Source organism: Hippoglossus hippoglossus, chromosome 18, assembly GCF_009819705.1.
Source record: "Hippoglossus hippoglossus isolate fHipHip1 chromosome 18, fHipHip1.pri, whole genome shotgun sequence".
NCBI classification, from domain to species: domain Eukaryota; kingdom Metazoa; phylum Chordata; class Actinopteri; order Pleuronectiformes; family Pleuronectidae; genus Hippoglossus; species Hippoglossus hippoglossus.
The window spans coordinates 6,740,838-6,768,552 of NC_047168.1; the positions used below are offsets into that span (position 1 = coordinate 6,740,838).

Consider the following 27,715-nt stretch of genomic DNA (forward strand, 5'->3'; position numbering starts at 1 on the left):
CACAAACACACGGACACACACACACGCGGATGCTGTCACACATGAAGCTACTTTACAAGAATAAACAGAACTCACTGTGAGGCGCAGACAGGAGCTCCAGCGGTGTCCACTCACCCCGGGAGCCTTCCACTTCCAGCGGCCGCTCTCTGCGAGCTCTGCCTCGGTCACTTCAACTGGCACCGGCCGGGCCTCGGAGCTCAGTGCGCGCAGAGCGGAACCAGCCCCTCTCTCTCTCTCTCTCTCGCTCTCGCTCTCTCTCTCTCTCTCGCTCTCTCTCTCTTCTCTTTTATTTCTTCTTTGTTCCGCAACTCTCTCAAAATGTGTCCCCCCCCCACCCTCTTCTTCTTTACCTTCACGCACCTCCTCTTCTTCACTAGTTGTGTCACTGTGCGGGTTTTTCTGCTCCCGCAACAATCCCGTGTTCATCCTCACGCGCCGCTGCTGCCGCCGGTGTGGAGTGGGGTGGCGCGCGGTGGGCGGGCGAGCGCGAGAGCTGTGTCCACTTGACGGTCCGGTCCCTCCCATGCTGGCATGACACACACACACACACACACACACACACACACACACACACACACACACACACACACACACACACACACACACACACACACACACACTGAAGTCATTCTCACAGATTTCAAATGAACTGTTTAGATAATTCATGACAGCAACAGTTTGTTACAGATGGCTGCCGCTCGCCCACCACACACACTCCCTCATGTAGAGGCAGATATTTACAGTGGATAAATACCCGGAACAACATGACCTGTCTACTGTCCAGATGCAGATTTTCTTTCCTACATCAGGGGCCACAAGACTCCTCAGTTCATTTGCCATTGCTTCATCTCTATCATACAATATATATATAATATAATACTTTAAACATTGACACACTGTTGCATTCCGTTACAAACTGTTTCTTCTAATCAATCAATGTTATTTTGCTGATGTGTTCCTTTACACACGGCATCTGTTGCACTTCTGTCTGTCCTGGGAGAGGGATCCCTCATGGCTCTCTCTGAGGTTTTTCTTTACTCTTGTTGAGGGTTAAGGACAGAGGATGCCGCACCTTGTTAAGCCCTATGAGACAAATTGTGATTTGTGAATATGGGTTATACAAATAAAATTTGATTGATTGATGTCTCAGCGGCTCCTCCGAATGCGGACGATAAATGTGTCCTTCCAGCCCCGAGCAACGGGGGCTCCAATGGGTGGATCTTTCCCGGCCCAACATATCCCATGATTCATTGCACTTCAGTAATGAACTGTTTTTCAAAGAGGTAACGGTGGCAGAAAGTGGGGTAAACACTCCAGGAGAATCTATTTTTAAATGTAAGTACTCAACCGAACAGCTAACGGTACACATGTTAAAAAACACCTTTTCAACGTTTTTTAATCAACCGAAGAAGATTTTTGATTATAGCTTTGTTGCTAGGCGACGGCTGTAACAGCGGGACAAGCTGGTGACACAATAGGTAGACCAGGCCGTCTCATTTTGGTTCAGGCGGACACAGTTTACGTTTTGGAGGCTACAGCCGACGTCGGCACATGGACACAGCTACAGAGGGGCCTGTTATATGTTAAACTTCCATGTAAAATTCCTGATTCAGAAAGACGCACGTTTAAGTCATTCCTTGTTTACTGTTAGCTCTATAGCTTGGGTTCAAAGCCATACATTATTGAATATTCTTTGAAAATTGTAAATTGTGTACTTCAAAATAGATTAAAACAAATTTAACACACTGTTATATTTAATGTTAGCACTGTTAGTAAGGGAAAAGTGACTATACTAACAGGACAGGGGCACCTCGGGGGCAATCAGATTTCAGCCGGGGCCAGTGCCCCCCCTGCCCCTGGATCCGCCCCTGCTGTCCAGGGCCACTGCTCAAGGTCCAGCAGGGTCTGTCACTGTAAATTCACCATTGAGAGGGAGGTGGTCATTCATTAACAGGTTTATCTCACCACAGGAATTTACCGTGAGATACAGCACAGCCAAAATACAGACAGTTACAGTATCTTCACACAGTTAGTTGAAAGTTTTTGTTGCAAAAACTGTATTGTATTTTTAACAGAAACAGATAAGATGGACTTTATTAATCCCAAAGGAAAGATGACAGTACACAATAGATAACAAGATAATTAAACAACAAAGTATTAAGTATAACAAATATAAGTCACAAATATATATATTTATTATAAGTGAACATAAAAATAAACTGTAAACTGTGTCTAAAAGAACTAACAACATAAATAAAATAAGTTAAGGGAAATAATGACAATGATAATGGGAGTAACTAATATGGTAGTTATATTGTATATATTGATAATTAAAGTAACAAATCACCGTCTAATCTGATTCTACAATAGGTCTACTACTGTTAATAAATACGTTTTTAAGTTATATATAGATCTAAAACAGGTGATATTTGTGTTAGACATTTGGCAAAATGAGTGAAAAGATGATGAAATAAGTATGTTTACCTTCCTAATGTTTGATTGTTAGCAGGATTACTCAAAAACGACATAACAGGTTCCATGAAATGTTGTGGAGGGGTAGAGCATGAGCATTTTTCACTTCCTCTAATTGCAAGATGTCGCATTTTTAGGGGACTGATGTTTATGTCGTTGCGATTTGGTGCAGATCCAAATAAAAATGTGGATCTAGTGAATTCAAATGTGGTTTCATAAGGGGACTGATGGGCTTTGGCAGAGGTATGCACTCCACTGAGTGCTATTTCAGTCTACTATTGAATTGTAACCAGTGAGTAACACCCTTGGAGTGCGACATGAAGGTAAACAGCATTCTACTGCATATTTTAAGTTTTGAGAGTAAATGGATTTTGAATCAGTGCAAGAAAAATACACTGTTGATCACAACCTTTCATTAAAACTAATGATCTACACAGAAACATCCTGTTTCCAGGAAAACACTGAAGTGGATGCTTGACCTTGAGCAGTGCTTCGTTACCTGTTGCAGGGAATGTGTCACTATGAGACCTGCAGGGTCACTTTCCTCTCCTCGCTTTATTCTGTTGCTCTCCCTTCTTATCTCTTTTTGGGGATCATTTTTTTAAACCATCCAAAGCATCACCTGAGTCACCTCCCCCTCCCTGTTTCCCTCCCCCTCTCTTTCTCTCCTTCTCTCTTTCTGTCATCACATCTCTTTCTTTCTCTACTTCTGATTAAAAACGGTTAGGCAGTGACTGAAAGGTCGCAGTTGTTATGGAAACGAGGCTGGTAACAAAAGCTGGACACACGGGTACAGAGTGAGGGAGAGAGAGAGATAGAAAAAAAAAAAGAGGGGGGGAGAGACGGTGAGAGCGAGGGAAAAAAAAGAGAGGGAGATGGGTCTGCATAAACATAAACATGCAGACGGGAGGAGAGGGCGGGAAAGGGAGAGAAAGTGAGAGAGGTCTGAATAAATCAAACAAACAAAGCGTGCAGCAGCGGGGGGGGAGGGCGAGAGACGGCGAGGTCATGAAATGATGGCTCCATCTGCAATAATAAATAACAAAAGATAATACCAGGTTTTTGTCATTCTAGGAAGACTAAGGTGTGGTGGCGGTGGTGTGTGTGTGTGTGTGTAAGTGTGTGTGAGTGTCAGAGTGGGAGAATGCAATTGATAGATAATACATGGATCTGCTGCACAAGCTGGAGAATACTAAAAAGCACAAAATGTTCACAGAGAGGCCGACCAAAAAACCCCAAAATGTATTAAAGTGTGTCTGTGTGTGTGTGTGTGTGTGTGCGTGCGTGCGCAGGAACGTCATCTCTCTAAGGGCTCATATTATGTTAACCACTTAGACCAACATCAAACACTCTTGCGCTCTCTCTCTCTCTCTCACACACACACACACACACACACACACACACACACACACACACACACACACACGCGCACACACGCACACTTCAGTAGAAGCATGAAGGTGCCAACCATATAAATAGGATATCCCACAGCGAGAGATAGAAAGAGAAAGGGACAGACAGAGAGAGACAGAGACAGGGAGGGTGAAAAGAGATTATCAATTCAAAAGGGAGACAAAAAAAAAAAAATGGTGAGAAAAAAGGATGTGGGGGAAAACGAGTATAGAGTGGAAAGTGAAGAGACAGAGAGAGGGCAAGAACAGGAGGGGGTGAGGACAGATAGATACAAAAAGGATCAATAAATGGCATAAAGTGTATGTTCATTGATTTACTTACATGGCGAGAGTGATGGGGGAGACAGGGGGGGATAGAAGGGGGGGTTGGAAAAAGCAGGGAAAACAGAAAAGAGCAGAAAGAGGGAGAGCAGGGCAGAGAGGACGAGTCGGGTAAAGAGGAGACGAGCACGATCCAGAAAAGGCCACGAACAAGTCCGAAGTGAGGGAGCGTGTGAGACCACGTTAAGGCTGCGTTAATCAATAGTTTCATATTAACAACGGTTCAGATGACTGTGCATAATGTGAGAGGGGTCGCACACAGTCCTGAACCCACAGAGAGTTGTGACTAACTAAGCATTGTGTGTGTTTGTGTGTGTGTGTGTGTGTGTGTGTGGGAGTCTCTTTTTAAAAAATTGCAGTATGCGTATAGGACCCAAGGTTGAGTTAGGAAGATACATAGATAACACATGGACGAAGGTTCTACATAGAGTTTGATTATGTGCACGTTGTGATTGTTTCATGATCTGTGCAGCTTCTGATCACCGTTTCTATCTTACCTGTTTTGACCTCTAATGGTTTCTCCAGGTAAAGCCGATGGAAATACACATAAAATGCATTGTTCAGTCTTCTCCTGGCAAAAACATAAAATAAAATACCAGGTAGTTCATTTTGCATCATCAACTTTGGAACCGATTGACAGCTTAGACTCAGTCACGATTCGTTGAGTCTGTGTATCGGCCGGGCCTCGCTACCACCGCTACATAACCCGGTCACCACCGCACACACAAGATGGCAGCGTTCATATCCGGGATATTTTGGCTTCATTTCTGGACAGTGGGAGGAAAAGGAGACGCGTCCTCCATCTCTATATACGGCCCATGAATCAGTTGCATTAAAAATAACACTGACTATAGGCTACTTACCAGGCCCACAGTGTCAAAGGGAGACAGACACTCAGAAACAGATAACATACGTCAAGTCAGGCCGAAACCGACAGAGGGAGAGAAACAGATTGGACGAGAGGGCGAGGGTAAGACAGACAGAAAGAGAACGAGTGTGTTTATGTGTGTGTGAGAGGGAGAGATGGGGGTGTGAGAGAGCAACAGAAGTATACTCGAATAGCTGAGGGCAAGGTGACAGAGAGAAACAAACGGACAGAGAGGGATAACAGGCACATAGAGGGGGGGGACTGCGTCCGTGTGCGTGTGCGTGTGCGTGTGTGTGTGTGTGTGTGTGTGTGTGTGTGTGTGTGTGTGTGTGTGTGTGTGTGTTAGAGAATGAGATAAAAAAGGAAGAGACATAGGGTGGAAGGGGAGCGGGATGGAGGAAGTTGAGAGAACAAAAACAAAAACAGTGAGAGTGAGAGAGCGAGATATAATGAGAGAGAGTGTGTGTGTGTGTGTGTGTGTGTGTGTGTGCAGCCAAAGGTGTCAGAGTGTGCTATTTGGCTTAACGATGACCCACTGGGCATGTAGGTCATAACGGTTTGTGTCTCAAAGCCATGACTGTATGCATGTGTGCATCCATTAGTGTGTGTGAGTGTGAGACAGCTTGTACTGTATGTGTGTAAATAGAAGCTAACTAGACACACACACACACACACACACACACACATGTAAAGTGGGTCTCTTAACGTGCATTTAAGAGTGTGTTTGGTCAGAGGTTGGAGAAGCAGTTTTTCTAGCCGGTAGGACTCAAAAGATACTTGCACACACACACACACACACACACTCATGTGCACCCACACTCGCAGTGGATCCAGTTTTGGCGTCCACACTCACACCAACAGCTGCCCTCCATGTCATACATGCACACGTAATGCACCATGTAAAGCACTAAATTATGCACAAATACACACACATCCCTCTCTTTTTATCTCTCATGATAACGCACACACACACACATACACACAAAAACATGCACATGCGCACACACACACACACACACACACACACACACACACACACACACAGGGGGAAGCTATTATGCTCTCAGGCTGGAGTGTTTTGATGGTATAATTGCAGTGACCAGTGAGGAAAAAAGAGACAGAGGGAGGGAAGGAAAGAGGGATGGAGATGGAGGGAGAGAAAAAAGAGGAGAGTGCCGACACTCTCAGCATGCTAATGTTGTGAGCCCCCCTTTCATCCCTCTCTCCAACCCCTCTCTATCTCTTTGTCTCTCCATCTTCCTCTCACATCCGCGTTTCACAGGTGCGGCACTAGAAAGAGAGATGGACAGAGAGGTAGAGAGGTAGAGAGAGAGGAGAGGAAAAAAGAGAGGGATGTATAACAGGATGGACCAATGTTATCTCTCGCGGTCTCCGTCATCCCTCCATCCTCCACAATGCAAAACAAAGCGAGTTTGAACAAAATAAAGAGGTACGAGGGGATGAAAATAGAGGAAGAGGGAGGGTCAGTTTTTTCCATCCCTTCAACAATGGAGGGATGATCTCTGCTTATCCACTAATCACATCCCTCCTTTTCTTCCTCTCCTCCATCCTCTCTGTTATCTCTTGCTCCCTGCAAACCCTCTTTTTCTCTCATCGGGTGAGAGAAAGAAAGGGTAGTCTTTTCCTCTCGCCGGCCTCCTCTTTTTTTTGTTCGCCTCTCCATCTGTTTGTCCTTCCAGTCCTGCCTCCATCCCACTCTGCTCTCCAGAGAAGGGATTCTGCTGCATGGCACTGATCTCTTTTCTCTTTTTCCCCCTCTCTTTTGCATCCCATTTTTCTCCCCATCAACCAGTCTCCCGCTTTGTTTGAATACTACACCAAAACTTTACCCTTAAACGTGAGATTGGTCTGATTCTGAAACTCTAATCTCTAAAGGTGAGCAGTTGATAAAAGGGATTATGAGTTTATTAGCACAGTATACACAGGAAAACAGTGTCCATGTGAATATATTGGATATGTTATCAATCAATATATACTAAGCATACCATACTAAACATTGCAATGAAACCTCTTTAACGTTTCAAAGTGTGGAAAGAGGAAACAGCTTTACGACCGCAAATTGGGGAAGTGAAGCAGCACAAGCGCATACTATCATACATCAAAATGGATGATGAATAATGGATATATATATAACGTGTTAAACGACCATGAGTAATGACCAGTTTGCAGCAACCTGATAGACATGTTTATGATTTAACTTTAACTTCCCACTGGAGGAAGCTGTTTTGAATATAGAACATTTAACACAAGAAAAAGCAGAAATAGCTGCAACTGTGTTAAGTTTATTTTAGTAACTACGTTTGTGATTTAAAAAAATTGCTCTGCTGTGGAGAAGTAATGTGAAAATGTTCAGATTTTTAAGTGTTAACACAGATGATCAGTTTCTTTTTGTAGGAAGTGTTATCGTTATCATCTAATGACCAACAGCGCCTCTCAGAGGTACTGCCTTGCTACTGCACACCTGCAATAACTGCTGAATCCTGTTGAGAGGCCACTGAAAGCTCAACTACAGTAACATGGTGGCAGAATAATTTGAAAATAAATAATAAATATTAATGACGACAATAGAAAGAATAAATCTGTCAGCTGAATAGTTTCAAGTTGATCATTTGCGTGGCTGAGCCGCACTGACTGAAACCTCAGAGCTTCTTGTCTCACGTAAACAAAGATGTATCTGCAGTTGCAGGTTAAATAACACAACACTATAATTTGTCATCAAAATACATTCTATTAATGTTTTATGGAGAGTGATCCTGACTCATGTCTGACCCCTGACTGGGTTCAACCTCCCAGAATATCCCGGCCTGTTGACAGTTATTTTGACCATCTGATAATGTCATGCAACACTCTCACCGAGGTTCGGGTGAACCAACTGCTTTTTATAACTTTAACGAAGGAAACAGATTTGTTATTGACTTAAATTTAAATCATATTTATTAACAAAACATTTTTGTGCAAAATGCAAATGAAAGACACATTACTGTATTCAACAAGAGGACATTGTGAAAGGAAGGTAAGAATTTAACAAAAGAAAGAGAGAGAGAGAGAGATGAAGGATTATTATCGATGAATCCATGAAGTTTACAATCAATTTCAGTTTCCAGCTCTTTAGATTTAGTAAATGACTGATTTTTTTCACTTAACAAAAGCAGCTAAAGAAACACTCTGCAGTGTAGTGTGTACTTCAGGAGTGTGTGCTGTAGTTTTGTATCTGAACGAGCTGGCGTTTGTGGTCCAGGTGATCTCACTGTGTGTATGTGAGTCTACATACTGTCTCCGTATGTGTGTCACAACCCTGAGCTTTATCTGTGATTCGCCTTCATTGTAGGAGCAGTGTATACAAATATACATCTATGGGCCCTGTGCATGTGTGTGTGTAGACGTGAGAGTGTGTGTGGGTGAGGAGTGCCTGTCGACCAACATCTCGGCGTGTTTCAGATACTGGGCGGTCCTTCTCATCACAGACTCCTTGCGCACTGGATCTGGGTCTCCTAAAAAAAAAAGAGAGGAAGATTTTCAGTGTTATTATCCAGTAATTGTACCAGGGTGCATAATAGCACATTTCTTATCAATGAACTTTAGAACAGAGTTGGCTGCTTCCTTCATTTTAAGTAAGACCTTATCATAAAGTTTAACTGGCAGCGGTGGGATTTGAACCCACGCCTCCGAAGAGACTGGAGCCTTAATCCAGCGCCTTAGACCGCTCGGCCACGCTACCACATTTTGACTACACCTGACACTACCTCACATCTCACAGGGGAGGGTGGGTTGTTTTCGACTGTGCCAAGAGTAAATCTAGTCAATGCAAAAAGTATAAATAGACAACACCATTGAGAAAGCACAAGGTAAAAATAGATAAACCATTAGAGAGGTGTGACTTATTAGCTGAGCAGCAGATAACGTGCAAACTTTTTACTCTAAATCCAGATCTGAGCATGACTGACTCTGATATATACGTCAGAAAGGGGCAGACTTAATTTTCAATTAAGGCATTTTCCATTCTAGCTCTTGTCACAAATTGAGATCTGCACATAAACTGCTTGTAATGTTTATCTGTTTGTACAGTGTTTTCTGAGAGAGAGGAAAACCTCATGCACAAGTAGGAAGACAGTTCTGCGACAGCTAGGAAAAGGTTATTCAATAATAATATACTGTAAATTGAGACAATAGTCAGATACTCTGTTTTCTCTATTTCATATTTGTGAGACATGATTTGCATTTATGATCATTTCAGTGTACTGCACAGTTGTAGTTACATTGTCAATAATGCTTCATGAAGCATTTATGGGTGTGGAGAAATTCGAAAAACATCCTTGGCAGCGGTGGGATTTGAACCCACGCCTCCGAAGAGACTGGAGCCTTAATCCAGCGCCTTAGACCGCTCGGCCACGCTACCTTATTTCTTGAATAGAAATACTTTTTTCAAAATTCATTGTTTGATACTCTTTCTGACTTCCCTTACATGGCAAGAATAGTGGCAAAATGTCACCAAAAGAAATCTAATCAATGACACTACAGCCTTCAACCGCTTGAAACTAAACAAGAACACATAAGAGCAGACTGACGTAATAAGTCATCCATTTGTGACTCAACAGATTTACAGCACAGTCACATTTACCCTCGCTGACGCGGGACAGTACATGCTAAAAGAAAATGGCGTTGTTGAATTTACTATGAGGTCTAATTCTGACATGCCAACGTTTGCTTTGGTGAGCTCAGTCCATCGGCTGTGCACAATGCATTTGTCAATGTGGTGGCGTATACACAGCACATCAGAATAAGTACTATAGAGTCGATACGGTCAACAGGGCAAACAGCTCTAAACTTAAAGGCACCACATAAACTCTGCCGATGCATTTTATTTTGCAGGAAAAATACTAAATTAAACCAACTGGATGACTTTGAGTAACCAAAAACGGTGCAATCTACCTTTACGTCTTGTTTGCGTGTACATCTTTCATCAGTATTATGGAAACAATACTATATTATTATGTACTAAATACTTTAAAACCCCACCCCCCCTTCCTTTTCCATCAGCCCATGTTTCCCAATCCCTCACTCTCACCCTGAACTCCTGTGATCAATATATCCACGGCCGTCCGGTATCCGCAAATAGCAGCGCTGAACTCTCCCTCCTTCTCCCGCTCCATGGCAGATGTCAGCTGAGTGGCCGCTTGGTTCAGGTAACCCACGTCGCCTCCTTGTAGACTGGTCGGCGGCAGTGAGAACAATTCTGAGTGGTCACAGGAGGAACCAGATCTATCTGAGATAGAGAAAAGAGAAAGAAGAGAGAATTATTTAAAAGTAATGATACAGAGACATTGAGTAAAGTTTTCAAGAGGTGACCAGATTATCTGGATTTCATGATCATTTCAGTGTGTTACACAGTTGTAATTACATTGTCATTAATGCTTCATGAAACTGAAGAGTGCAGTGAATTTGAAAAATATGATTGGCAGCGGTGGGATTTGAACCCACGCCTCCGAAGAGACTGGAGCCTTAATCCAGCGCCTTAGACCGCTCGGCCACGCTACCCTTGTACAAGCATCTGTTGACACTGCCAGACAAGTGAGAGGGGAGGGTGGGTTGTTTTCGACTGTGCCAAGAATAAATCTAGTCAACGTAAAAAGTATAAATAGACACCATTGAGAAAGCACAAAGTAAATATAAATAAGCCATTAGAGAGGTGTGACTTATTAGCTGAGCAGCAGATAACAAGAGAGGAAAACCTCATGCACAAGTAAAAAGACATAGTTACAACTGCGACAGCTAGGAAAAGGTAGTTCAATAATAATACACTGTAGATTGAGAAACTAGTCAGAAAATCTAATGATTTGTTTTAGTTCTGAGTTATGGTTTTAACAAAGCTGGGCAAAAGAGAAACTTAGAAATGAGCTGAAACGAGATGAGGTTCAATGTGCTTTTCCACAGTTTAGAGAAAAAGGTAAAAAAAAAGGTAAAAAATCACAGAATCTTCACAAGACATTCACTTTAAAACAAAGTTCAACTAAATGTACTCATTCACATTTATTTTCACCTTGTTTATAGCAGGGATCAAAGACGGCCAAGTCGTTGTCAGACAGCGGAGCTTGATCTTCTTCCTTTGGGGATGGAACCCGCTCTTCTGCCACTGAGTCGAACAGTGAATCAAACTCTTCTATGGAGTCTTGTGATTTGGGGTTTCTGGCTTGGTCAGGAGATGGCGCTGTTGGTGGAAACATGGACTAAAAAGGTAAAACCAAGAGAAGAAAAGAAAAGAAAAGAACAGACCTTGGTTAAGTCTAGAAGATTATGTGTACCTCTGTTATCCAGCTCTGTGTCGCTGAGCTCCTCTTGCTCCTCTTGCTCCTCTTGCTCCTCTCGCTCCTCTTCTCTCGGAGAGCCTCCCATCTCGCTGTAAGCCTCGGCCGCCACCTCTGGTTCTCCCACTTCTAAACCCAGGTTGGTTCCCAGGTCCTGGGGTAAAGTGGGAGCCTCCCTCCCCTCCTCCTCCTCTGCGGGCTCACAGTCTGAGGCCCTGCGTTTGGGGAGGGGGATGAGAGGGGGAGGCAGAGGCCCAGCGGAGGACAGAGGGGTTGGATCGAGAGGTCTAATGACCTCGCCGCCCTGAGAGAAGGGAGAGGTATGTGAAATGTAGAAAGAGTAGAGAGATAAAGCAAATGGGCACATGGGCTCACTCTGACATCTTCCAGGCACACTGGCAGGAAAGGTTTCAAAAAACTGACTTGGACATTTGCGTTCTCACATGCAGCCCCTCTGGAAAAAATTCAGGAAAATGTGCGCGCTTCAGTGCATGTCTGACAGCAACTTATGAGAGAGTCTTACTCTGAAGAAGTCCTTTAGCTGTGGGCTGTTGTAGAGAGCGGGTATAGTGGTCGTGAACAGGAACATGGCCTCTGCTGCCTTTCTTCTCTCTTCAATCACAGCGTCCTCAAACCTTCCTGAAGCAGAAATACACACCACACAAAAAACAATAAATGACAACTCAGATGAGGGGGCTCGTATTTACAAGGAAAAAAACCCATAAAGGAAATAACCAGCAGAAAAAGAAGAGACTTGTAAAATCTTACAATGTGTGTTGTTGTTCAAATGATCTATTATTTCCCTTTTTTCATTCAACCTATCCACAAGATAGCAAGATAGCAGCTATATGTTGCCTTAAAGATCACTGTAAATAGTGACTGTCCGATAGTATAAAACAACTGTGTTGCTGTCTTTCAGTTGTATATCTGCAACCCCTGAAATATGATGTCATAGTCAAAGGGGAAATGTCACAATAGTCATTACAAAAGGCTACAGACGGGAAAGTAGATCCTCAACAGGAAATAACCTCAACAGGATATCTGCATAAAAAAAAAATACAAACACTGGCCTCAAAACCTATCTGAATTAACATCTCTGACATTGTAAAAGGTTTATTATGCTTCTCTGTTATTTATCTCGTCCTTGCAGCTTGCCCAACAACTCAGTTAGTCAGAGATCTGAGCTCTTGTTACCACACTGTAAACCTCGTATCTTTAGTGTATCACACTCTTTGCATCATTTTACCGAACATTTGTGCACGAGGAAACGACGGGAACTCCTCCTGTCTTCTGAACAGATTCCTGTGCGTATAGGCCAACTCCCCGTGAAGCTTCTTCAGCTCAGAGAACCTCCTCCACACGACCACCTCCTTCACATCTTCGGGATGGCGCTTGGACACAAACTATGAGAAACACAGGAGGGAGAGAGGAGAGATTATTTCACAAACTCCATGTTGGATTCTAAGCCCAGGACCAGGATTGGCCTCCCGGTGGCAACCAGTTTGAAATTCAATTCAGGGGCCACTGTGTCAAATGCATGTACTGTGTGTTAAGTTGTCAGGATAAACATGTGTCCGCTGCAGGGGCCCAATTGATGGAGCGGAGGAGTTTCTCGGTTTGTGATTCGTAACATAGGATTCGTGCAACTGCAATGATGAATTTGAGAAGGCGTACCGACAAGTTTGCCTTTTTCTCTTTGACACGCGTGTGAAAGTACAAATTCCACAAGTGCTCAAGTTGTTTTGCACCACAAACAGCATCATAGTCGCTGCACTAGTCACGGGTTGGCTCAGATGTCCGATGAGGAGTGTGACTATGCCTTGAATCGGATCTACACAGACATGATCGTCTTTGATTTGATGTGAACGCCTGTGTCCAGAACAAGGGGCCCCTGGTGTGGTCATGGGGCTGGATCACAAGTTCTCTGTGTTTCGCTCCCGGTTCAGCACGGCCTCAGAGAAAAGAGCCATTGTGCTTTCATCTGTCTGTGCGGGCTGGCTGCAGAGTCTTTGTGTTTCCCATACACAGTGCTCAGGTGACATTGTGTTATAAGCTAATAACAACACAAAGGAAGCTACTTTTGATTGACGTAACTAACTACAATAAAACACATGAAAACAAGTGTGCTCAGTCTAGTTTTAGAAATAAGAAAAACCTGTAAGCTGACGTGAGACAACACATAACAACATAGTTACAACTCTGTTTACACTGTTGAGGCTAAAAGAGCAGAAACCAACCCGCGCTGACACTTTGTACTCGGTGTGTCCCTTCTCGTGTGGCCGTGGCTCGGTAACGGAGAAGAACCGGTGATATTCCTCTTTGGCTTTCCGCGACATGTTCCTCGTTGCTGTGGGAAACAACAGAAAATAAAAAGCGAAGCTGTCATCGGCCGCCGAGTCTCTGTTGTGATTCTCCCGTGCCGCCCTCCTCTCCACTCACTTCCGGGCTAGTGACGTCGGGCGAGTGCGTGATTACGTAGTGGTGTTCGACGTCGAATTTATTTTAAAACGATTAATCAAAGATGCATATGACTAATGATTTTTTTTTTTATTGAATTCACTGCCTACCTTTTTTTGGTATATATTTATCATTATGTATATTTGTATTTATTGTTTAATTTATTGTCAATTTCTTTATTATTCAGCTATACTAATGTATTTTGTTTACGTCACAACTACTTTGTGATGATCTTTCTATTTTGCAGTTAAAATCGCATTAGTCGAAAGTCAGCTCATTACACTAGTTTCTGTATTTTATATGTATTTATATTCTGCAATTATAATCACATTTCAAAACTCCAACTGCTTTAATCCAGCGTGACGAGGTTACCGTTGTTTCAGCATTGAGGGATGACAATCCTCCATTACATCCAGAATTTAGTTGAGAAGCCATTTTGTAATCGTAGAAATATTCAATTAAACTGTCAATCAATGTCATGCTAATTAAAATGTGTCACGATAACTGCAATGAGCAACATTATGTAGGCCAGTGGTTTATACATGTAGAGGGCATTGGGATACTCCAGGGGGCGCCAAAGGTTGAGTAATTTACCCAGCTATATACACACTACATTGGACGAGGAACTGATATATGAAAATGGCGTTTAGTGAATTTTATTTGATGATAGCTTGATGATACAAATATATCTATACTTGTACATGTAGCTTGTGAATGAACCAACATGGATGTCTCTGGGTCAAAGATGCTAAAATAAGAAAAGGACATAAAAGCCTTGGACATACCCTGTTTGAGACAATACATCAGACAGAGACACAACAGACATCAATGTAATGCAAAGGAAATTCCAGCTGTGTATACATACTGTTTAACTTCAAACCATTTCCCAGGCTTATATCTATTTCCCCTTTCACATTTTACAACACTTTTAACAGACCTGTAGAGGTTGGAAGAGCCAAATTATTCATGAAAGCTGGTCTCTAGGTTTTATCCCATGTGTTCAAAACCCTGTCAACACTTTGAACGGTAGTTAGGTAGAGTAAGAGTTTCTGTCCAGCAGACTGTAGCTCAAAGGTCAGCGTTCATGCTCCCCGCTGCTGCTTTCCTCTTGGTAATTACATGTTAAATTGAAAGGGAAATGTCTGCAGACGCAAATGAGGTAAATATTTAATTACAGATAACCTGCTCTGCTGGTTTGGCTTTTAGTCAGTTCCTGACAGTATCCAAACAGGTTGTACTCAGGCTGCCGGATAATCTGTGACATCTTTCTTTTCATACACAGAGGGACATGAGGCTTTTAGTGGTGGATATTGAATTATTGTAGTCCGCTGAGGCTTTTCTCTGACAATGAGAGGATTTTATGCTGAACAACACGACAAGAGGAGGGTTTCAATCCGTTTCAGGCTCTGGGTTGTGGGCCCGGCATGTTTCTGAAGCAGCACCACTGCATCCGTGAATCAAACTGTTTGAAATTCTCCTCACAGAGAGGGGTTTGCTTACATAATGTGCAACCATTGTTCCTTGATAACAGAAAGAGTTGGTGAGGAGAAAGGGGCCGAACGGAGGGAACAAGGAGAGTGGGGAGTACGTAGTTTATCTGTTTATAATGCAATGCAGGGATAATATTGACTTAGGTCATTACTTTTATTATGCCTTTGCGCGGAGGTAGTATTTTTTCAGGTTGTTTGTCCGTCCGCCCCATTCTTGTGAACACAGTATTTCAAGAACGCCTTGAGGAATTTCTTACAATTTGGTTTAACCTTCAGTTGGACTCAAAGATGAACTTTGTTGGTCAAAAGTCGAGGTAACTGTGACCATACAAAGTTCATTTTTTGCAATGTGAAGGCAATGTTTCAGGAACACCTCCAGGGAATCCTTTCAAACTCTGTACAAATGTTAACTCGGAATCAAAGATGAACTGATTCAATTTTGTGCTCGACTGCTTAGATGTGAATGGTTGTAAGTCGAAGGTCACAATGTCCCCACAAACCATTATGTTTTCGAGCCTCTTTAACATGATATCGCAAGTGTGACTTGTGGCAATTTATTCAAATTTTGAACACTTGTCACTTGGGTTCAAAGATGAACTGATTACACTTCAGTGGTCGAGGGTCACGGTGACCTCATATGAGTCTGGAACAAATGTATGTGGACTGAGACGGCATTCGTTGGCGGAAGTGTACAAATGCAGCGCGCCAATTCTAATTATCTCTATCAGCTGTATACTTTTGTATTCAATGTGTTTTATTCTGGATGTATTTCTGTGGTGAATGAACTGACGTGACAGACTTGTCAGGGTTTGCTTTGTCCATATCAGCGCTCCATTCATGCCGGTAAAGAGTTAGAGGGGAAGGTTTTACCCCCGTGAACAGTCTCCTCTTTGTTTGTGGGAGAAAACTAGGCCACCAAATTCTCATCTAAAGAGAAGAGGGGAGACGAAACAATGAGGAGGAAATACATCACAGACAGACAAATAGTGGCGAGAGACAGGAAGACGAAAGATTATTTAAACGTACAATCTGCATGGGAGTGTGGATTCAGATTTTACTGTTGCACTTACATAAAACCTAGAGGGTTAATGTACACTTGCAATAAACCAGTGATAAGAGTGGAACAGATTATAGAGCCATAACATTACATAACACGACAAAGTCCCTTTGAAGTTCACTGTATTTTATCTAATGTGTGTCTATGGCGTAAACGTGTGCAACTTTTCACTCTCAACTTTCTATGCAGATTGTTTTCAGGACAAATTGTTTAAAAACGGAAGAAATGAGTCTGAACGTGAGGTCTTTTTTTTCAATGAAATGAAAGCCATGTTTCCCAGAAGCACTGCCGTTCAGTGTGAACTGTACGAGCGCACACAGCACTGAAACAATGAGATGAAAGCCCCTCGCCCAGACTGGTTTGAGCTGGTCCAGGTCTGCTCGCTCTGCTGTCTGAACCCCGGCTTTTTTTTTTTTTTCTCAGGCTCATGCCGTTTTGCAAAATAAACTCTCCCTCTCTTACAGGGATCACATGAGGATTTACTGTGAGGCTCTCTCTCTCTCTCTCTGTCTCTATTTCTGTGTGTGTCTGTGTGTACTCAGCCCTGACTCAGACATACCAAACTCTACAGCTAAAATACACATTTTCTAATTGCAAGCTAGCATTACGTGTTACGTGACCTTCTAAGGAATAAGCTTGAATATACTTGTCTGAAAACGTGTCTGATTTCACATGACAGTATTAATTACTAATAGTGCACTACAGTTTCACTAAGACCTGTATGACCAAGCAATCAGAATTAGAGTAAACACTGATATCCACTGTAGAGTGCTGTGTCCCTGCTGCATGTTTCCTCTCCTGCCTCAGCAAAAACAGACAAAACTATAGACAGCAACCTTGCCCTCCTTTCCTTTCTCTCATTTCTGTGTGTGTGTGTGTGTGTGTGTGTGTGTGTGTGTGTGTGTGTGTGTGTGTGTGTGTGTGTGTGTGTGTGTGTGTGTGTGTGTGTGTGTGTGTTTTTGTAGGCCTACAGATTTACTGGACACTCTCCCCTCCTCCCATGCCATATGAGAAGACAAAGCACATGAGCTCCACAATAGACCAAGTCCTGGAAGGGTTTCATTTAATCATCGTCCTCCATGAAGATGCGATCTCCATCTCTGCTGCCCGACACTGCTGCCAGTTTGCAAAACATATGAGTCAACCTCACCTTTTGTTGGAAATTATTTTCAATTCTGGCTCTATTCTAGTTTATCCTGCACGTTCAGGTTGTTGGAAATGTGTGACTCAAAAGGATTAAAGCAACATGTGGGAAAAGAGTTTGGGAAAGACACAAACATGTTTTGCTCAGTAATGTGTTGCCATTAATATCAGTGGCCATGTTCTAACATAAACTTTGTTCCAAATGTTCCCCCTCAACTCATAAACATGTTTACTGCTCCCTCCTCTCTGTCTGTCCGCCTCTTTCCCCTGTTCATTTCTGCACCTCCCTCTTTCTCGGCCACTCCTCCTCACTCTTATTTCTTGATCAGACCACTCATCTGTCTTATCCTCTTACCCTGTGTTTTTCAAATCTTGACACAAATGTCTTGCTAGTGTTGCTGTAAATCTATGAAAGCAGAGAAGATAGGAGGATCCCGTACTGCTGGTTCCACAGCGTGGTCACCTGAGCCTGCCGCTCTGTTCCAACCTGACGGGATCAACAGGCCCGAGATACAAACAGAAGCAGATGGTGTGTGTTTGAGTTTGTCCAACAGGGACATATAAATAGTAGCCTATGCACATGAGTGGGGACGTGCCTGCTGAGACGATTTTATTAACAGGGTCATCTCCACGTAGAGACAAACAGCTGCCAAATAACAGATTTATTTTGTTTGAAATTTGAGATTTATTTCTGACGCACTAACCATCCAGAAATTGACTCAGAGCAGCCACTGGGTCACAACTAATTAAAATCCAAACATAGAAAACATCTACGATAAGAACTCTGTCAATTTGTTGGTTTGTTTGTGAGCAGGTTCCACGAAACTTGGTCAAACATGGGCCAGGAAAGAACCCAATACATTTTGGAGTGGAATACTCTATCCCTGTCTTTTAAACCAGGCAATAATGCATTTATTTTTACGTGAAAGAGGAATGTTTAGGGGACTTATATCTATTACAGTGTGTATTGTGGTGTTGAGTGTTTTGTCGGTTTGTTGTCACATGAGACAAAAGCCAAGAATACCGCTGGATTTAGAAGGTGAATGACAGGATATATGTGAGCAATGCAACCACTAACCTGCAGGTACAGTCACACCTGAGCAAAGTGGTGGATCATGCTCCTAAAGTTATCTGTCACTTCATATAGAGGTTTACCACATTTATGAGAGCTGTAGAAGCAGGAAGTAAAAACAAAGTGGTAAAAGAGGGGGGAAATCATTCAAATTTTAAGAGCAGTGATTAATCAGCTATTAATCAACAACTGAAATGCTTTGGTCTTTTTATTCTTTCATTAGAAACTCTATAAACCAGTAAATCCACTCAGTCACAGCTGTAAGACCTATTGAAAGCTAAGGAAAAACCACCTCCTCCACATCATCACAACAGATGGAACTCACAGGAAATAAGATGATGTGAGGTCTTATTTACACACAATATGGATCCGAGCTGTCCAGTACTCAGATAAACAACAAAATCCTCATCCTTCTACTTTTCATTGTAATAATAACAAAAAATATCATAGTGTAGCATGTACAAATATAGTCTGGAAAACAGCACAGCAGTTTGTGTACATGACAGTGAGATTCTGTGGGTGTGTTTCCATGAACTGTCTCCCATACTGTAACTTAATGAAGGTCAACAGCTGAGAAAGACTTCAGAGCGCTGGCTAGTACAGGACGGCCTCAGTCTTCAGGTTAGCTGCTCACAAATCCTATCTATAATTCAATATAGATTATATTACACATGTAAAGAATATCACTTAATATTAATAAATTAGCCATAGTGTCAATCATCTACATCAATTTGCTCATTAATTCTAATTTTGGACATGAAACAGCAGCAATGTCAACAACACCCCAGGAAACAGTTGTTTTTACATTGCAACAAAGGAAAGATGTAAACTTGTCTGAAGCTGTTTAAACACTGTATCATAGATTCTATTTCAAAAGATTAGGTTTATATGATAGTGACATCTTGGCAACTGTCTGAATTACATCAAGCACGCCTATCACTTACTAATGCAAACCATCGAATACAAAGATAGATAGATCGGTTGTTTCCTGACTTTGCTGAACTGATCAGCAGTGTAATGGGATCATATCAGAGGGAATAGATTGATCAGTGAATATTTAGGCAATGCAGTTGAAAAGAGGTGCAAATAGATGTCTAAAGTGGATGTGTAGGAAGTGGGGGTTAAATGAGATTAGTGATGTCTACACGAGTCAAAAGATTACAGGCCTCACCAGGAGCCTAGATAGTACGCGATCAATCAGTCGATCAGCTAATGGCTAACATAATGTAGGACTGATGACATTATCTTCAGGAAACGTCTGCAGGACCAAAATTAAATCTGTCGTAAACAATTTCTACCAAAATGAGTTCTTTTCATATTCTTCTCCTTCAGCCCCTTTACCTATGCTCTGAATTCAGCTTCAGAGTAAAACACACAGAGCCCCGGGCAAAATAACACGCTGGTCTTGTTTTTCCCGTCTTGTGGAGCATAGTGGCTAAAAGTCAGGACAGCAAACATGAGCAGACCTGTAGTGGATTTAATACTTTATGTGTACCGATGAGTTGGCGTTATGGAGGATGAGAATAGACGTTGACAGGAAATTGGTGCATGGACTAATAAGTAGTGTGGGGACAGTGTGATGTTTACTTGTTTGTTTGTTTCCTCCAGAGGGAGAGAGAGAGAGAGAGAGAGAGAGAGAGAGAGAGGGAGAGAGAGAGAGAGAGAGAGACAAACAGGGGGTTACTGGCTCCTCCCAGCGTGGGCGGGGCCTCAAATCTGACTAGAAATACAAAGCGGCTCCGCCTGAGCAACAAGATTAACCGAGACTGAACGACTTGAGGAGACCAACGGAGACGCGGACGGACTATACTTTGTGTTTTTACAGGTAACCTTTCACTTACTTCATCAGTTTCCGTTCCTTAAAGCTGTGAAACTGTGAGGAAAGAGGAAGAGGCGATGCTAATTTTTTTTGCCGCGTGGCTCCCCAGATGATGATGATGATGATGATGACGGTGGATTTCATCATCTCTGGGGGGGGGGGGAGGATTAGACCACGTCAGACTTTTTTAAATTAATCGTACTGGGATTAATTCGAGAAACGAGTTGGATTCAGTCGAGATACTCTAGTTTCTACGTTTCTTTTCTTCATTTTGTATTACTATAATCGCGTTTGACGAAGCAGCCAGTTGACACCTCCCTGTGTCAACGAGTGGATGTAACCTTTTAGTTGTAATCAACATCATTTTCAATCAGGTTTATACTCTATTCTCGATATTCTGTGATTATAGCTTTTTATACGAGGGGTGAATAGGTTAGTTATCGATTAGCGAGCTCTTAATTTGAAGGTCTCTGTTTCCTTAGAGACAGCCGTTTACTTATCCTGTAACTGGAAGCTGCTGTTCCCTATAACTACACAGAACTACATTTGAATTAAAACTGTTACACATCATAGTTATTTTTTTTATCCTCTTGTGAAGAACTCTGAAAGTGCTCTAAAATAAAGGCTATTATAACCATTATTATTATTAGTCCCTAGCTCATAAAAGCTGGGCTAGATAAAAAAAAAAAAGGCTGTTGGCTAAAAGCCTGTTTTAGATCTTGGAACAGGTTAGCATGTCCATCAGCAACAACCATTTAGGGACAACAATTCAAGTGACTGGAAATGTGAACAAACACTCTTTCATTTCCAGTATGTCTTCTCTGTCATATGTTTTTGTACTTTTTCAGTGAAACAATACTTTTTTTTTGTTCATATCCTCACACCATATGTTTTCTTTGGACGTGATCTAGTTGTCAACTTGACAATCTGTTATCTCCTTTTTAACAATCAGACTCAACCATGAGTAAGAACACAGAGGTCGACATGAAGGAAGTGGAGCTCAACGAGCTGGATCCTGAGAAGCAGCCGATGACTGGTGATGGCCAGGCACCGGGCGGGGAGAAAAATGGCAGCGTCAAGCTGAAGGTCCCCGATGATGTGGTGAACTTCACCGGCCTGTCCAAAGAGGAGCTGATGAAGGTTGCTGGCACTCCAGGGTAAGAGCACCAGCTGCAATAAATACGTTCTAAGCTCTGGTCTTGAATTATGTCGTCATCTTAACATTTTCCACCTCATTCTCATCCTTCTCTGCAGATGGGTGCGAACCCGCTGGGCGCTTCTCATCCTGTTTTGGCTGGGCTGGATCGGCATGTTGGCCGGAGCCATCGCCATCATCGTCCAGGCCCCCCGCTGCAAACCCATCCCTGAGATGAACTGGTGGAACGAAGGACCCCTGTACCAGATCCCCGACGTCGTAGCTTTCGCTGATGGACTGGAAGGTAGAGTATTTTAAGATTTCAGATGTATTTCAGGGTAAATAGGTGTTTTCTTTTTGTATGACTTCTTACATGTTAAGGTCATTGCCTCTTCTTGCTGCTGTTTTGCCCATGGTGTCATGCATATGCCCAAAATAAGATTTGGAGATTATTTAAAAAGTCCTCTGGTCTGCATGCCGTAACATGGGATAAGTCTCGTGACAATGTCTTGGGTTTCCTGAGTTCTATGTGGCCTACTTCAACTGGCCAGATACCATACTGCTGACTAGGCTGACGCTGAGTGACTCGAGGTCTAAAGGACGGTTAAAAAAAAAAAAAAAAAGCCATGAGTCATTTCTGTCATATCTTCTGCTCAGACTTGAGGTCATGGGTGAGCAATGCAAAACTTTTTTTGTGGTGTGCAGATTTTTTTAAAGATATCTTATATACTTCATTTTAGATCTCAACGGATCTCACTCTGACTTTTCAATAAATGTCACTTAAAAAGCTAGAAACATTTACAAGACTTCTTGTTCCAATTTGTTTAAAGGCAGGAAGGAAAGACAGTTTGTTCTTAAAGTGAATTGCATGTGAGCACTCGGGTTTCCAACAAGCCTAGGGCAGCATTCCAAAAACCCCACGTGACCCTGGTTTTTTCACGTGAAGCACCGCCTTGTACTCAGGCTTCATGTGGCCAGTAGAGGGTGTGGATGGAGCCATTCACATTCTCCTGCCTTGAGTCAATACTAACTATAAGTACCCTTAACTTACCTCCTTTCTTGTGTCTCTTGCCCTCTAGCCTCCTGCCCTCGTTTCCTAACCCCCTGACCCTGCTACATTTCACACGTCAGCGTTCTGTGGTCCATTGTGTAACTACAGTTCTCCCTCTCTCTGTCCCTTTTTGTCTGTAGGTGTCGAGACAAAGTTGGACGCCATGAACCAGCTTAAGGTGAAAGGCCTGGTTCTGGGCCCTCTTCACTCCGTCCAGGCCAACCAGCCAAACAGCCTGGATCTCAAAACAATTGATCCAATTCAGGGAAAAGAGAGCGAACTGGTGGCCGTGCTGGAAAAGGCCCACAAGAAGGGTAGGCCATCATAGACTTGAGATCAGTATTAGTAACGGAGTCCCTTTTGAGGTTTCTAGTTTTGTGGACTTGGAGCTGCTCATGCCCAGTGGTTCTAACCATTCTGTTTTTCATAGGCATTTCTGTGGTGCTTGACCTGACTCCAAACTACCCAGGAGCAGCTTCCTGGTTCAGTACTGCTGATACCAGTGATGTGATGGAGAAACTTAAGGTAGGACACACACACTCATACATTGGTCTGTGGTCCTTCACTCACTTGATTCATGTCATTTAGCTGTTCTTACTCCTCTTGTAGCTAAAGTGATCACGTTGTCTTTCAGGCTGCAGCAGAACATTGGCTGGATTTGGGTGTCGATGGCATCAAGGTTTCGGACTTGAGCATTGCCACCGACTCTCCGGAATGGTCAAACCTACAAGCTGTTGTCCTGGGCAACCACACCGAGGGCATGAAGAAGAGGTAACTATGCCTATGCCACTTTGTTTACAGCTAATGGTGTCCGCTACTTTCATACAGACGCAAATACTTTTAACACATATATTAAGATTGTTAAAATAATTTTTAAGCCTGTTCTTTTTATTTAAGGGGCGAAGTGATTTTCAAAGCATGAGGAGAATGTCAGCCGACAGAGTTTAGTTTGTTTAGAGAAGAGAACGTGGAGATTAAAGGCATTCCAGTGCTACAGGGGGGGACTGTGGGTGGGGGATCAGGAAGAGCTGGGTCAACAAAAAGGAGTCTGTAGTTCCTGTGGCACTTTACTCTCATGTCAAAGCGACACCCAGTGGTGTATTTGAGAAATTACACAATTTACTTTAATATCACATTTGAACACTGTCTTTATTTCTTAAAACAAGTTATGATCCAACTCCGAAATTTCTATTTCGAGTCGAATTTGGTGGCATTTGGTGTCACTAATCTGACCTCACTGTCTTTCCCTCAGGGCCTTGATGGGTGTAGTTGAAGGCATTTCTCCCATAGAGGTGTCCCAGCTCGTCAATACCTCCGGTGTGAACCTCGTCCTGTCCGACCTGCTCAGCACCAAAACTGGAGGTTGGTTACGAGTTGTGTTCACAGCAGTTTCTACAGAGTACAGTTATACATTTAAAAGTAACACCACTCCACAGTAATGTGTGAAAATACTGTTGTTCCTCATCTTGTGTATCCCCTGCTGTGTCTCCATCCTGACTATCTGACTGTCTAAATGAAGAAAAACAAATGTCTGTTCTTTGGTTCAAGCGATACAATATAGGTGAATATTTTTACCTGAATATCTACAGGTGTGGAGCGCATCAAGGCTATGGACACCCTTCACACTGACCAGAGAAATCTGGCCTGGGGTCTGGGTGCCGCCCAGAGGGACCAGCTGTCCACACTGGCAAAAACTCCGTCCCTGATCCGTCTCTACCAGCTCCTGTTGTTCACCATGCCTGGAACCCCTGTGTTCACATACGGAGACGAGATCGGTCTTAAAGCAGGAGGGGTAAGGAATAAAACAGTTGAAATCGTTGAGCAGCCTTTCAGCTGGTTACAGGGTGTAACCTGTTTTCCTTCCCTTTTTATTTTAAGGCGGGAAACTTTTCTAAAATGGTTTGGGACATCGAGAAGGAACCTGAAGAAGGAGCAGTAGTTGACGAGGCAGCTGAGGTACGTGAATTTCAGTCCTGGAGCAAACTAGTGAACCTGTGGTCAAAAACATAACTTTGCTCTCCGTGTTTTTTACCAATATCCTCGTTTCTCACATTTACAGGCGGAGAGGAAGGAACAGATTGCTGTAAGGAAGTGGTTCAAATCCCTCAGTGAGCTGCGAGGCAAAGAGCGCTCTCTCCTCCACGGAGACTACTACCCTCTCTACTCCTCTGCCACCTCGCTCGCTTTCCTTCGTCTGTGGGACCAGAGCGAGAGATACATAGCGGCTGTCAACTGGGGAGACGCACCAGAGTCACTAAAGCTCTCGCTGACACCTACAGGCAAGTTTAAATTCAACAGTGATTTAGTTAAAATGTGAAGTGTCACATCCAGCAGGTTGTACTTTTGTCCACTTTTTTGTTTTTTTGTTGACACCATGATCTTTGTTCCTGCAGAGGGAGTAGAGCTGCCAGAGACGGCCACGGTGAGCCTGTCGGCCACAAACAGCTCCTCGAAAGATCTCACAGAAGAATCCGAGGTCAAACTGGACAGTTTCACTCTAGAATCCGGAGAAGCCGTCCTGCTGAAGTTCCCCTACACGGTCTAGAGATGGCGCCAAACTACAGGGAGCCTGCGTACAGATTAGTGTCATTAAAAGAAAGATAAGAAGGTCCTAGTCGTAAGGAATAAATTGGCATATGCAAAAGCATTTTATTCAGTGAGAACAAAGGTAAATTTGGGTCAAAGAAAATCCGCCATACAACAGCAGAATATTGGTCAGTTTAAACTCTTGGATTTATTTGATCCTTTTAATTTTTTTTCAAAGTTCAACCATCATCTGTTGAGCATTTTGTTCATTTGTGATCTTTAATTGTTGACCATCTGTACATTGTCCAGATGGGTGAAAGACATTCCATTCTTGTTCTTTGGGCATTTTAGCAGTCCTTGGTTTGTTTTTGTTATTTTTACTTATACATTTAAAAAAGTTCTGTTTTTAGGACAGTTTTACTTTCGTAAAGAGTTTGTTTTTTTTAAACTGCGAAGGCACTAGGGAAAAAACAAGTGACAAATTTGAACATGTGCGGTGCTTGCGTTTGAAGTATTTTTAAAAGATGGCAAGAACACAATACTGCTGCAGATGCTTTGAATCTGTCAAGTGAACTCAATTGGAAATGAATAAACAGTTTCTGTACCAACTCCTGTGCTCTCATGTTTTTGTTACACTTCGTTTAAGCGTGTTCTTAATGTCGGAAAGTATCAGATAAGATATTCACTATTTTCAGAACGTACAGGTGTGTGTGTGTGAAAGTGTGTCACAGATGTCAACAGAGGAAGCATGTCTATATTTCAATCACCATCTTGAGATGGGTTTTATATAATGAAATGTACCATCTGCATATACTCAGGTTTTTCACAACGTGGGTCATACAGTGATGATCTTAAAGTAACTACTGTCGTAAAATCACTCCATTATATGTCACACTTTCAAACTTTGTAGAGAAATTGTTTACAGTATAATGGTTTTCAGTATAATGATAAGCTGGATGAATTAGGCCTTTTTTATGCTCTACGATGATTAGCTGTAGTATTGTCAAGTTCCAGGGGGAACAAGAACAGCACTTACTGTAAATGATCAAGATTTTGTCATCAGACAAGTGTCTGTGGTCCTGCTCTTTATTGCCTGGCATTCTTTGCGAGACTTTATACTTGTACTTGTTATTACGGCAAAACAATGAAGACATAAATATTTAATCAATCCTGTGCAAACCTGTGCCCATCCAGAATTCCTCCAGAGCCATTTAGGCGTCTTGTTTTAGTCATCAATGAGGAATAACTAAGTACATTTACTCAAATACTTTTTTGAAAGAGGTAGATGTACTTTCCTTGAGTTTCTCCATTGTTCTGCTACGTCTGAAGCACTCCACTACATTTCTGTATACGTACTGTACTGTATACAGCTGTAGATACTGTGTAAATTATAATTCGAGATACAGTACATAATATCTGTTTGTGGAATATGACACTTTCATGAATTCATTTTATTTAATTGAATCTAATCAAAGCAAACAATATATTAACTCTAAAATTAGCTTGGTTATTAATTAAATTGTGGTTTACACATTGATACATCAGTAATTATAATACAAATAAATAATGACAGAGTATTTATGTATAACTGTATTTATGTATATTTTACTGCGAACCAGTTTTAAAGGGAACATTCAAATCCTTTACTTAAATATAAGTTATGCACTGACAATGTGGTGTAAGTTTGCTCTATTTTAGTTTTACTTACAAAATGTACTTTCAACTGTACTCTTAATTAGTACTAAAAAGTAAAAGTACTCTTCGGGACCACGAAATCCTATATTACATTACTACGGTGTATTATTATCGCTCATCATATGCTTTATATGTAAAATCTTAATTTGATAAGTAGATGGTCATTAAAGCTGTCAGCTAAATGTAATGGAGTAGAAGTATGTAGTAGCATTAAACTGAACATTGAAGTACAATTCAGTAATTAATGTACTTTCACGAGACGTTTTCTTTGTTATGCTCTATCCAGCCACTGTATCTATTAGGTACTAAAATACAATATTAACCTTTGTCATTATTACCTTGTGTATAATGTAATGTCATAAAACAGCCATTTCTCAGCCAAAACATAGATTTCAAACCATCCTCTATTTAATACCAGAAGCTTGGGTAGAGTTTCAGCAGAGTTTCAGGCTCTGGAGACAATACAGTGCCGCTGTGTTGCTGTGGTATCACAGGGGAGGTTTGATGTGAATGATACCGGGAACCAGGGCCTGTCTCAGCGCCTCTCTGCGCTCCCCACGCCGCTGTGAAACCCAACCACCGTCTCTCTCACCACCATGCACACTCATGCCTGACTCTCAATCTGAGTGTGACACCATCTACATCACAGGGTTACATGACCTTTCGGCTTTCATGGAGCAAGGCAGAGACCCAGTGATGTTTAACGCTGAATGAATCCACTGCAGCACGTCACCTTACAATGTAAAGTCCTCTGCAATGAAAAGCTGAAAGTGAGTGAGAACAAGATCAGCCCGAAAGAAAGTCACTTCAGTCAATATACAGACACTGTCTTAACCATTCAATACATCGTCAGGTTTTTATATAGACATATGAA

The 27,715-nt window shown here is 42.3% G+C and overlaps 3 protein-coding genes, 1 long non-coding RNA gene and 3 other non-coding genes across 9 annotated transcripts in view; 2 read left to right on the forward strand and 5 right to left on the reverse strand.

Moving 5' to 3' along the window:
- prox3 (prospero homeobox 3) overlaps nucleotides 1-526 on the reverse strand; it is an 11,472-nt gene extending 10,946 nt beyond the window's left edge. The window contains exon 1 of one of the 2 annotated variants that reach the window (XM_034569469.1): nucleotides 76-526. The gene's annotated coding sequence lies outside the window, so the exon portion shown is untranslated. The remainder of the gene's footprint in view (nucleotides 1-75) is intronic. The other variant, XM_034569468.1, reaches the window with a different exon arrangement.
- Nucleotides 527-8,002: 7,476 nt separating this feature from the next.
- Nucleotides 8,003-13,923, reverse strand: snx15 (sorting nexin 15). Its single transcript, XM_034569537.1, has 7 exons — nucleotides 13,634-13,923; nucleotides 12,643-12,799; nucleotides 11,920-12,035; nucleotides 11,394-11,700; nucleotides 11,132-11,299; nucleotides 10,160-10,357; nucleotides 8,003-8,585 (listed from the first exon to the last, which is right to left on the reverse strand). The coding sequence occupies exons 1-7, from the start codon at nucleotides 13,730-13,732 to the stop codon at nucleotides 8,446-8,448; spliced, it is 1,185 nt and encodes a 394-aa protein (XP_034425428.1). The 5' UTR covers nucleotides 13,733-13,923; the 3' UTR covers nucleotides 8,003-8,445.
- On the reverse strand, nucleotides 8,731-8,812 carry trnal-aag. Its single transcript has one exon. It is a non-coding gene; the product is annotated as a tRNA-Leu (tRNA).
- trnal-aag lies at nucleotides 9,409-9,490 on the reverse strand. The gene has a single exon. It is a non-coding gene; the product is annotated as a tRNA-Leu (tRNA).
- On the reverse strand, nucleotides 10,548-10,629 carry trnal-aag. The gene has a single exon. It is a non-coding gene; the product is annotated as a tRNA-Leu (tRNA).
- Nucleotides 10,580-11,049, forward strand: LOC117752281. The gene is made up of 2 exons (XR_004612025.1): nucleotides 10,580-10,873; nucleotides 10,916-11,049. It is a non-coding gene; the product is annotated as an uncharacterized LOC117752281 (long non-coding RNA).
- Nucleotides 13,924-20,313: 6,390 nt separating the features above from the next.
- slc3a2a (solute carrier family 3 member 2a) lies at nucleotides 20,314-25,571 on the forward strand. 2 transcript variants are annotated; one of them, XM_034569529.1, is made up of 11 exons: nucleotides 20,314-20,440; nucleotides 21,387-21,591; nucleotides 21,689-21,873; nucleotides 22,761-22,934; nucleotides 23,051-23,145; nucleotides 23,255-23,391; nucleotides 23,873-23,982; nucleotides 24,210-24,412; nucleotides 24,499-24,576; nucleotides 24,680-24,899; nucleotides 25,014-25,571. In XM_034569529.1, the coding sequence occupies exons 2-11, from the start codon at nucleotides 21,395-21,397 to the stop codon at nucleotides 25,163-25,165; spliced, it is 1,551 nt and encodes a 516-aa protein (XP_034425420.1). In that variant the 5' UTR covers nucleotides 20,314-20,440; nucleotides 21,387-21,394; the 3' UTR covers nucleotides 25,166-25,571. The 2 variants fall into 2 exon arrangements, with proteins under 2 accessions (XP_034425420.1, XP_034425419.1); XM_034569528.1 differs by having other exon boundaries at nucleotides 20,363-20,440; nucleotides 21,383-21,591.
- The last annotated feature ends 2,144 nt before the right edge of the window (nucleotides 25,572-27,715 follow it).

Coding starts and splice junctions, on each gene's coding strand:
- snx15 (XM_034569537.1), bottom strand. CDS start 13,732: ATGTCGCGGAAAGCCAAAGAGGAATATCACCGGTTCTTCTCCGTTACC. Junction 12,036..12,642: donor TCCTCGTGCACAAATGTTCG/GTAAAATGATGC, acceptor TTTCTGCTTCAG/GAAGGTTTGAGGACGCTGTG. Junction 8,586..10,159: donor ATTGATCACAGGAGTTCAGG/GTGAGAGTGAGG, acceptor TTTTTTTTTTAG/GAGACCCAGATCCAGTGCGC.
- slc3a2a (XM_034569529.1), top strand. CDS start 21,395: ATGAGTAAGAACACAGAGGTCGACATGAAGGAAGTGGAGCTCAACGAG. Junction 23,983..24,209: donor GCTCAGCACCAAAACTGGAG/GTTGGTTACGAG, acceptor GAATATCTACAG/GTGTGGAGCGCATCAAGGCT. Junction 24,900..25,013: donor GCTCTCGCTGACACCTACAG/GCAAGTTTAAAT, acceptor TTGTTCCTGCAG/AGGGAGTAGAGCTGCCAGAG.